The sequence below is a fragment of the Nanorana parkeri genome, unplaced genomic scaffold (assembly GCF_000935625.1).
Source record: "Nanorana parkeri isolate BGI_ZX_2015 unplaced genomic scaffold, ASM93562v1 scaffold252, whole genome shotgun sequence".
In the NCBI taxonomy this organism is placed as follows: domain Eukaryota; kingdom Metazoa; phylum Chordata; class Amphibia; order Anura; family Dicroglossidae; genus Nanorana; species Nanorana parkeri.
The window spans coordinates 1,132,227-1,143,991 of NW_017306520.1; the positions used below are offsets into that span (position 1 = coordinate 1,132,227).

General features: G+C 42.3%; 1 protein-coding gene across 1 annotated transcript in view; it reads left to right on the top strand.

The window, feature by feature from the left end:
* TADA2A (transcriptional adaptor 2A) overlaps positions 1–11,765 on the top strand; it is a 33,739-nt gene that overhangs the window by 482 nt on the left and 21,492 nt on the right. Inside the window, exons 2-5 of the mRNA XM_018556778.1 lie at positions 3,362–3,468; positions 5,210–5,269; positions 7,995–8,086; positions 11,076–11,233. Of these exons, the coding sequence (XP_018412280.1) occupies positions 3,362–3,468; positions 5,210–5,269; positions 7,995–8,086; positions 11,076–11,233 (417 nt within the window). The remainder of the gene's footprint in view (positions 1–3,361; positions 3,469–5,209; positions 5,270–7,994; positions 8,087–11,075; positions 11,234–11,765) is intronic.

Sequence of the window (11,765 nt, forward strand, 5' to 3'; positions counted from 1 at the left end):
TTGTGTTATTAAGGGCTCATTCACACCAACGCAAAGACAAGTCAGTTTGCCATATGGCTTCAGTTTACACCAGTGTGTGTATGTATGTATGTATGTATGTGTGTGTGTTGTAACATGTTGCAATGCATGGAATGGAGTCTATTCACACCATAGCGCATGCAATAACGCTGTGCAGCGCGTTGTGATGATCTAAGTTTGCTGCATGCAATGCTCTGACCTGCTTTGCGCTATGCTGCCATGCATTTTTTTCTTTCTATTTAGCTTTTGTTTTTATGTTTCTGTAGCAATTTTCTGTGTGTTGTTTGTGGGCATTGGCACATGTTGCGCTGCGTGTGTGTTCCGCTGAAGAAAAGTAAAACATGCTCTGTTTTATTTTTCAGCGTGCATATGCGCAACGCAACGTGCTGGTGTGATCTGGCCTCATTGATTTTCATGTTTGTTTGTTTTTTTTATTGTGTGTTAGGAACGCTCTGAAAAACGAATCCCAGTGCCTCTGGTGTGAATGGACCCTTAAAGTTAGGGCCGGTTTACAGCACAGTGCTGCGTTATGGTACCTATTAGGGCTGCAGCTAACTATTATTTTCATAATCGATTAGTTGCCCGATTATTTTATTTCAACTAATCGATTGGTTGTATTAAATCAAAATCTCCCTCTCCCAACTATTCTCATCGATTAGTTGTTGCAGCCCTAGTACCTATGTCTTTAGCACATGGTATTGCGCAGCACAATGTACTGCATGCTAGATGCTCTGCATTGCTATTCATTACAATGGCACCCCAATGCAGCATAACTTGAAGTACTGCAGTACTGTAAAAAAAGTGATGCATGCACTGTGTATTTTGTAAAGCTCGCTCCCGTGATAGACTACACTCTCAATACAAATTAGTAAACTAAACATGAGATTGTTGTCCATCATGGAAGCATACTTGGAGTGGTGGCTACTTTACAGCACACACAGGGACCATGGGGAACAAAGGTAGCCACCCTCCAGAGGGAAGGACAGTGTCGGCACCAATTCAGAGATGATTTGAGGATCTACAGCCGATTGTTACACAAACAAGATACATTTTTGTTAATAGTTGATTTACTTTTAATCCGTTTTTAAGATTTAAAGGAGAACTATGGGGTTAAGGCTTTTCCCCATAGTTCTCCTTAGGGTAACGGGAGGACACAAACTAGCGTCCTCCCATCACCCTAGGCTCAGTATACCGCGAGCTGTAGCTCGCGGTATACTGAGACGCCGCAGCTGAATTGGATCCCGACAATTATGCCTGGATCTACCCAGCTGCGTGACTGACAGCTGGCTCTGCCTATCTAGAGGCAGAGCCAGCTGTACCCATCCCCTCCCCTGTCCGTTCCGCCAGTCAGCGCTGGTGGATCGGAGCGGGGGAAATCCAGCCCCTCCCCTGTCATGGCAGAGAGCCGTGACAGGATCGAGAGGTGAGCGAACGCCGGTATGTGTTCGCTCACATCCCTATCTACTGAGCCGACCTGTGACAGTCTTGTTGTCACAGGTCGGCTAGAACTATGAGGTGAGTGAAAAGCACTCACCTCATAGTTCTCCTTTAACTCCGGAGTTTAGAGTCACTTTAATGTAACGCTTAGTGTGAATGGGCTCTAAAGCGACTATGCATCTACTCTTATGACATTGCTCCCTCACTGGCCAAACAGTTGTAGAATTGAGATAGCCAGCAAAGGAGTAGCGGTTAAGTGACTGGTTTGGGAGCAGGTATGTTTTTATAGCTGCTCTCCTAGCAATTCTATCACTGGCACCAGTAACTGGTTTGCTAGTGTGACATAGGCTTATCGTGTGGTCATAGCTTTTATCATTACTGGTGTTCTTAACTACGGTGCTTTATCTGAAGGGAATCGGTTGTCTCAAAGTGAACCCTGGAAAGCACCTGCAGTTTGTGTCCTGTATTATATAGCAGCTACCTGATAGTGCCTGCTGCTGCTGCCAATGTCCTTCAGACATCTTCCAGACCCTACAAAATTGGTGCACTCTATAATGCAATATGTGACCATCTTCTTAGGCCACTTCTCTGGCCCACTACCAGTTGGCTCTTCACTGTGATGGCAGCCTTGCTACCGGATAGTAAGGTGTTTTTTATCATTAAAAAATTGTTCTTTTTTTCTTATTTTTTAAGCTGAACTACTGGCATGAAAACCTTTTATTTTATTTATTATAAAACCTATATTTCTAAATAGACACAAAGTATATAAATCCACATACTGTGCCCCCCAAGTTTTTGACAACCCAGTTATTACCTTGTGAAAAATAGCAGTGACCTCATCGCTTTGCTGCAAGGAGCCTGTTTGAAGAGTAGAGCTGTTGGAGGGGCCCAGCAGGTCCTGCCTGCAGAAAACTATAAGAGGGGGAAGATACTTAAAGGAGAACTATGAGGTGAGTGATTTACACTCATCCTCATAGTTAGAGCCGACCTGTGACAAAGAAGCTGTCACAGGTCGGCTCTATTGATCGGGAAGTGAGCCGAAACATGCACCGATCCGCTCACTTCCTGATGTCTCCCTGCAATGAGTGGTGACTGTCAGTCACTGCTCCCCGCAGGGATTCCCCCCTTTCTGATCCTCCAGCACTGAGTAGAGGAATGTATGGAGGAGGGGCAGGCACAGCTGGGTGGGTCCCGACAGTGTTGTCGGGATCCGTCCTGGCTGCGGCGCTCTCAGTATATCGCAGGCTATGCTGAGCTTTGGGTCATGGGAGGAGGTTAGTATACGTCCTCCCGTGACCCTAAAGAGAACTATGGGGAAAAACACTTATCCCATAGTTCTCTTTTTAAAGACCAGTCACCCTGCACAAGGAGAGAAAGGAGCACTGACTGGTCTTTATTACAGGGAAATACTGCAAAGAGGAAAAGTTTCACACTGGATTACTGCACAGATCTAGAAAAAACAGACACAGCACACCAAGTTTGCTTTAAGCGAGCTTTAAGAATGCATATGCCTCTTGTAGTTAGACAATATTTTTTTTAACCCGGAGTTCAGCTTTAAACTCCACTTCTGTAAAGTAAAAAATTAGCTTCAGTAGAAAAGTGTGCTGCTTGGCTGCTGTTGGTGTCCCTATAGCAGAGCAGCCAGAATGCTGTATTGTTCGAGAGTAGGTCCACCAAAAACTAATCTTAATGGGAACCCGGCGGAAATGTTTTCTCCCAAAAATCCCACCAGCACAGCTACAAAAGATCTTGTTTGTCTTTGGGTTCCATAAATCATGGCGAAATGGCACACAATTTTGTTGTATTTTTCTTGTGTGTTTTGTGACCGATACGTATTGGTGGTTTCTACTCATTTTATTACGGTATTATTGTTTTTTAATATAAGCCCATTTGTTTTACCTTGTAGGGGATGTCTTTGATAAACCACCTTGTCGAGGGTGTTCCTCCTACCTTATGGAACCATACATCAAATGTGCTGAATGTGGACCTCCAGAATTTCTGCTTTGCTTACAGGTACACATTCTTATCTCAATTGGCCTTTAAAACATCGCAGGGAAACGTTTGCATTTTCCTGAGCTCAGTTTTAAAACACTGAAAACTTGGACCCCAATGTCTTAGAAATTGGGCTGCCGTTTTACCTGATCACTGGGGATCATGCAGGAGCCACTTCACAAGGAATGGTAAAAATCACTCGGTGTCCCCTGTATACAGATAATGAAGGCCTATTTCTTGTGGAGAAGCTGGATTACTGTGGATTTTAATAGCCTGAGTACCAGGGAGAGTAAAGGCAAATGTAATGCTTAAGGGTTGGATTAAACGCCCTTACTATTTACCACCTTGATACTTATTCTATTTTCTTCCTTTGCTATAAATTTTCATTGATAAGGATTCCTTTGCTAGTAAGATTCCTGTCTTTGCAAAGAAATTATGATTCTAAAGAAAGTCAGCTGACCCATGCAGCTATAAACAGTTATTAATTCAAGTGAAAAGTATTTTTCCTTTTCTAAGAGGAACTTACTTTGGAAGCCAAGCTCAAAAAAGCAGGTAAAGGACTAGTCATTAGGGATGTGCGGAGGCTTGGTGCGGCCCAAGTTCACATAAAGGAGAATTATGAGGTGAGTGATTTTCACTCAGCCTCATAATCTGAGCCGACCTGTGACAATGAAACTGTCACAGGTCGGCTCAGTAGATCGGGAAGTGAGCGAACACATACCGGCGCTCGCTCACTTCTCGATTTATCCCCCCCCTTCACTGTCCGATCCTCCAGCGCTGACTGGCGAAATAGGCAGAGCCAGCTGTCAATCCCGCAGCTGGGTGGATCCAGACAGTATTGTCGGGATCCGCTCCGGCTGCGGCGTCTCAGTATACCGTGAGCTGTAGCTCGCAGTATACTGAGCTTTGGGTGACGGGAGGATGCTAGTTTGTGTCCTCCCATGACCCTTAGGAGAACTATGGGGAAAAGCCCTGACCCCATAGTTCTGTAAGTTTGTTCATCCAAAACTGTGACTGACACACTCACCTCCCAGTCACTTCAGTTGCAACAGGCGGATTCTCCTCCCCATTGTGTCATGTAGTTGCTGGGCAGGGAATGCCCCTGCCGCAACTGAGTGGGCCAGGAGGGTGTGCATCAGTTGGGCTTGAGTGAACTGGGTTCACACCAAACCCTCGCACATCACTACTAGTCACCAATGTGCATGTGGTCTCCCTGCAACTGAACTTTCCCTATTACTGTTTCACTATGCCTTGTTCAACACTCCATAGGGGGGTCTCTACATGGAGGTGGTTATTTTGGTAGAGGCAGAGCTTTGCTTCCTCATGTCTGAGCCTCCAGCACAGTAAGCAGCACAGTAGTGACATCACCAAATCTTACTCCAAATCTGGGGAGACTAGCAGTCAGAGGCAGCAGTGCTTTAGATTTATATTGCAGTTATACAACTATAAAGCTGTAGGTACACGATTGCCTTGGAACCCTCACATACCAGGAAGAGCACTAATATTGTTGAGGAGGAATTCAAGAAAAAAGGTACAGTTCTCAGGCACAATTCACATTTCTACATTTTCCATATAGCATAGCAAATCATCAATTTTGAGTCCAGATGCACTTTAAAATGGGTGGGTTTTGCCACACACACTTTTATTTGAATAGAGTTGACATACATTTAAATCAGATGATGTTATATCGTTGCTTTTTTCTCCGTTTTATATAGTATGTTATGCAATTGCTTTTATGATGTATTCTTTTGTTTATTTTTAGTGTTTCTCAAGAGGATTCGAGTATAAGAAGCACCAGAGTGATCACAGTTATGAAATCATGGTAGTTCATATTATTTTTTCTTTTTAAAGTTGTTTTTATCAAGGTTTTCATATGCAAAACAAATAAAATGAATACAACTCCTGATCCCAACAGCCAGGGATGCCAATCTTAAACCAGGTAGTACAAGCAACAGAAGAAACACACCCTTACCCCACATCCTGAGATATGCATGCCGTCACATGCCATTGGAGTCAATCTCATTTCCCCATATACGAGAAAAACAAAACAAAATAGGTCTGGGTCTTCCACAGTAGATGAAGCATGGCAAATAAAAACAGTGCTAACAGACTGCAACTATCCTACATAAACCGCAATTTACAAATTAGATTGTAAGGAATCCAGCAAACCACCCACACTCTCTATAAAATTTGTCAGGACATGCCGTGCGGGTAGGGATGCACCGATACCGGTATTTCGGTACCGAGTACCGATATTTACGAGGGAGCATGGAGCCGGCTTCCGATCTATGTACCGATCGTGTAATGACGCGCTGCCCGGCTTCCTGATACAGGTATCGGGCTGGGCATCAGAGCATTTGGGCGAGTACGAGTACGAAATACTCGGTATCGGCACAGATACCGATACTAGTATCGGTATTGGTGCATCCCTACATGCGGGTATAGGCCACTTGATAGAGGAGGAGGCTTTTACAATACCTATCCAACTAGTCAGCATCGGGGGCTCACTCTTCTAAGTCAAAATAATTCACTTCCTGGCATAAAATAATAAAATTCACACTAAAGTTTGAGATGCATTAGTAAAGGCAAACCTTTCTGTCTGGCCCAGGAGACAAGCTAACATCTCAGACCTAACCACCAGAGCAGCGGTTTGTTAAAAACTGAGTAACCTACTGTAGTTCAAACTCATTTGATGATACAAACTATTGGTGCTGTTTATTTCTGTCTCATCTTCAGCCAATGTAATTTGCACTTTGCTGGTTTATCTTTGGGGAAAGACTGAACTTTTCCATGGTTGATGACTATAATATGAGTATGATAGAAGCACATTTAGGTTACATAGGTTAAAAAAAAAAAAAAGGCACAAGTCCATCTAGTTCAACCAGTGGAGAAAAAAATCAAGCCCTCTGTACAGGTGAAACTCTAATAATTAGAATATCGTGCAAAGTTCATTTATTTCACTAATGCAACTTAAAAGGTGAAACTAATATATGAGATAGACTCATTACATGCAAAGCAAGATAATTCAAGCCGTGATTTGTCATAATTGTGATGATTATGGCTTACAGCTCATGAAAACCCCAAGAACCCCAAATCCACAACCTCAAAAAAGTAGATTATTACATGCAATCAATAAAACAAGGATTGTACATAGAACAATATCGGACCTCTGAAAAGTACAAGCATGCATATGTACTCAGTACTTGGTTTGGGCCCCTTTTGCAGCACTTACTGCAATTACTTTTGCACGATATTCTAATTATTCGAGTTTCACCTGTATACCGAATCCTATACCCACAGTGGATCCAGAGGAAGGAAAAAAAAAACCCTTATAAAGGGTCCAATTTGCTCCAACAGGGGAAACAAATCCTTCCTGATCTTCTTAAGACGATTGGATATTCCACGAATCGGCATTCTCCAACATATTACTTCTAAATGTTAATATTTAATTTAGGTGTACGTAGAGCTGGACAAACCCCAGGAACCAGGTAGCCAATGCTCCTTAAAAATTACAGCTGGCACCTAATTTTTGAGGTTTTCTCAATTTGTTGCCAATGGAAATGGATTCTAAAAATTCCTGCTGGCTCCTGAATTCCATATTAATGTTCTCAGCCCAGTTTCCTGATGATTGCCATGGTGAGCGTTTAGTGCAAACATGCAGTGATAATGAAATAGTAAAAGCTGGCTTTCCGTCTTATGTTTGTATCCTTCCTCATGAGTTTCCCGAGCCATTTTCCTCATCTGTGTTTCCAATAGTTTTATCTGCCATTATTTCTTGGATACGTGGAATGGAAATTCAGATTATCTTTTTTTTGTCTTTTACATCCATATCTCAAAATAAATCTTCTCTTGGTCTGTGTGGGGCAAATCAACAGGTTCACTTTTTAATAGCAGCACCGCCAGCAGTTAATAATGACCTTCCCTTTGCTTTTTCACCACTCTATTCAGCTGTTGGAAGTTTTTTTTGGTAAGTCATTTGGAGTTTACAGTGCGAGTTCTCTTTGCTTCTGGTGACCAAATGAAACAACGGTAAGAAAAAAGTAGATCTGAACCCATATCCATGCCCTCCTTCTTCCCACCGCTAGCAGTGTGTTATACTTTTTTTTTTTAAATGTACCTTTTTCCTGTTGGCTTATTGCTGGTTACATGATGCACTGGGTCCTCCTTCTTTTTGGGCTTTCTCTCAGCTGTAGGCATTCCTAGATGTTGCAGTGGAGGAGTGTAAAGACTGTTGGTGCTACTTTACCACCGACTGATCATGTGACTGAGTCAGTGGATGGCTGGGAATGTTTCCCTTAAAGCGGCTTGTGTTGTCTAGGGGGTTTGTAATAAGATGCAATACTTATTCCTTGCTCCTGAAGGCTTCATCTGCACTGGGCAACCAGTCCCCCAAAGCTGCTTCTTTTTTGTTAAAGAAATGTTGTATTGAGGAAAATATGGAGGCTGTTATTCCTATGAAATAGAATCTGTTTACTAAGTAATATACACTCTGGTCCTTATTTTGCTTAATATTTAAACATTTAATCTTGCGTATTCTTTTTAAATAGACCTCAGATTTTCCAGTACTGGATCCCAGCTGGACAGCACAGGAGGAAATGGCTCTTTTAGAGGCTGTGATGGACTGTGGATTTGGCAATTGGTAAGCATTTTCGATTAGTGACATTAAAGGACCAGTAGGGAGGTGGGAGATGCAGGGCCTCATATTTGAGGAGTAGATTTGCACATAACTTCAGCTGTTTGTATTTCTGAATCGACTGGTTGCTTTGACATGCAGATTTAGCTGACAGTAACCTCGGTTTGTATATTTCGTCCTATGATCAGATTGATTTCCCAGGTGTGTGATAGGTTTACTGTAAAGCGGAACACAGGTCAAGCAACTAAATACATTTTTAAAAGTACATATACTTGTTTGTGACTTATTTTACCTGCCAAAGGGTTTGCAGTCCTTTTCAGCCAGTCTTATAACTTTCTCACTCCTTGTCATTCCAGATACTGTAGTCTTGAAGATTTCTACAGTTCACCTGCTTGCTAATTTGACAGAAGTGATGATGGGGATGTCCCGATATCGGGCATTTTCATCAGCACTCCTGAAAGTGCCCCGATTCTTAAGGCCGATACCGGCCCTTTACATTTTTATACCTCAGCGGCTGCCTGAGTTGTGGGAACCTCAGGCAGCCTGCTGGGGACCTGCATGTAGCTGTCATTGGAAGTGCCTGTCTGGTTCTATGTCTCCTCCTCCTTCCTGGCACAGCCATGGACAGCCCCACACTGCACAGTGCATCCCCAGAGCCGGCACTTGCCCATTCGACCCACCATTTCAGGCCAGTGTTCTATCCCTTTTCCTGTGGGAACCCACTTGATCAGCATAGCCACTGCCTAGAGAGATCCACTTTAGCTCTGGTGACATGTTGTGCATTCAGCTCTGGTGACATGTTGTGTATTTAGCCCTGGTGAGATCTGTCCACACCCCTGGTGAGAAACTGCCCTAAAATCATTAGTCTGTATTGTTTTAGAAAAAATGTCACATGTCCCTTTAAGAAAAAGTATCGGTAATTGGTATCAGCAAGTACTTGGTCTTGAAAAAGTGGTATCGGGACATCCCTCGATGATACCAATTTTTTGTCCAATGAACAAACTGGTGGAAGAGTTGACACAGAAAGCATCTCACCTAGCGCAGTGGAAGGCACGTGGCAACCCACTGAACATGGGGTTATGACCCACTTTTGGTCGAGATCCACGGGTGTAGAATGTCTATTTTTATGGCACACACATTCTCATCTCTTGGCTTAGGCCAGTTCACAGCTGGCTATAATACATAAATATTGTTAATTTAGTTTTCTTTATTTTATGAGTTTTTAAGAATAAATTGCAATTAAATTGTTTTCCCTCTAGCACAATGCTACCTGGACATGCCAGACATAATACTACCAGGTGTCCTAATGAATAGAGCCCCTCTGCCATTACAATTCTGGCCTATATCCTTAGTGTTCCAAGTTGGTCTTGTGGTGTAGGGATGGATGGTACTTCAAAAGATACTTATGACAGACATATTAAATAAGACATTTAGTCCTCCTGTCCCATCGCACTCCTGACCGGACAAAGCCCAAATACAACTGGGTGGGTGCGGTGGTGACAACGGATGCCCCCGTGAAATGTAGATGAATAAAAGTAGCCACTCGCACTCCATGATATTAAAGTCAATGCTGTTTATTGACTGTGATTACACACATCTCCTTGGCAACGTTTCGAGACCGTGCGGCCCCTTCCTCAGGCAAACAGTTTGCCTGAGAAAGGGGCCGCACGGTCTCGAAACGTTGCTAAGGAGATGTGTGTTTATCAGAGTCAATAAACAGCATTGACTTTAATATCATGGAGTGCGAGTGGCTACTTTTATTAAATCTATGTTAAATAAGACACACATTTTACCTGTTGAAAACAATGCAGTATATTCTGCTAAAAACTCCCCATGGCTATGTAAAGGAACAGGAAGAAACGTTTGTTCCTGTGTGCATGTAGTAGGTGACTGGCTCCTGAGTGGCTGGGCAGATCAGAACTAGAAAAAGCTCAGCTTCTATGGTGTGTAACACAAGCATTGCTTTAGTATGTGTTGTTTATATTAAGGGGCATATTTGAAAAAACAGTTAATGTGACATTCACTGCACATAATCAAACACTGTCATTTAAAACATGTGAACCAGAAAGATTCACCTGCAGTCAATGTGTGGCAAATGTCTAATTCACTGCTTCAGCCCCCATTACATTTGTGCATGAGCATTTTCACATGATTTTGAAGCTTTTTTTTTTTTTTTTGTAGGTTTGAGTGTTTTTGTTTTAGCCAATGGAAAGCAAGTTACTTGGTGGAGGAGATGGTTGTTATGCCTGAAAATGTGTTACGCTCATTTCTGAGGTGCTCCAAAAATGCGCAGTTCTGCACAAATAAAGCTCATGTAGGCTGGGTTCAGATCTAAGCGATCCCGGGACGCGCTACGCACTGTCACGGATCGCCAAGTTGTGAACTTAGCCTTACACTTGAATGAACACTGTTGAAAATAATGGGATTGTTCATGTTGAACTTTGGTAAACACGCAACAAAATGCTCAGACGTTAATGGAGGCTTATAAATATACCCCCGAGTTATTTCGACAGCTTCTTGTTTTAAGATGCTATCCTGCTTTTAGTTTGAACAGAATAGCTTTTTTTAATCACACCCATACTTGACAACTCATTGATCACAAATAGTGGCTGTTTTAGAGAAGTTTTGCAGTGTACTTTTGATTCGAATGAAGTCTCATTTATGTGTATTTGCAACAATGGGGGTTGGCAAATAATTTTGGTAATAAGACCAGACACTGACCTACATGAGGCTTACTGTAGTCGTCGGTATTGTTTTTTCCAGCCCTTGGATTTTGTGTATTCAGGGCCTGGAAGTACCAGAAGTTTGGGGTTCATGAATGCAGTACCCTTCCCTGGTTGAGATCGCATGTGACAGCTGTGGACTGTGTTGGGCCAAAGGTGTGCTCAAGGTCATTGAATGTTTGAGGGCTTCAGTTACACTGCAGTTCGGTGAGCACCTAAATCCAACCTAGGCTCAGCTGTTGATGATATTTGTAACTATTTATGTCTTTCAGGCAAGAAGTAGCTAATCAAATGCGCACAAAGACTAAAGAGGATTGTGAAAATCACTACATGAAGCATTTCATTAATAACCCACTCTTTGCAAGCACTTTACTGAATAAACAAAGTGAAGAGGAAAAAAATGTGGATACAGCTGTTCCTTTTCAAGGTAATATTAGTATATTGCTGCTTGGCACCACAGTTGTTGATCTGTGAGATGGAAAGTTATGTTTAAATAAATAATACTAGTGACACTAATTAGATTTACATATGATTTGACTTTACTATTGTCACTCCTTGCAATCCTCTTATTTTAGTTATGTGTAGAAGGTGACAGATGCAATAATCTGTCTAATTCTTATACCTTTTGGGGTTTCTTGACAGCAGGATCTTTGTACCTGATTTTGGGTGTTGACCATTACAACGGCATACTGCAAAAACACCTTGAGTGGTGCACAAGTCCTTTCAATTTATGAGTTGTACATGCAGATGCTTATATTTTATGCATGTACTAGGTACATTTATGCAAATTACTTTTATGCGGCTGGTAAACAGTGATTGATTGCTTCATGCATAATGCTGTTGATGTTCATCAAGGGCATTGCAGTTGTTTATACGGCAAGTAGCAATAAAGAATTCTCTGTACAACCCAACTCGGAAATACATAACTTTAGTGTCATGCCATAAATAATGCAGTAATGCAT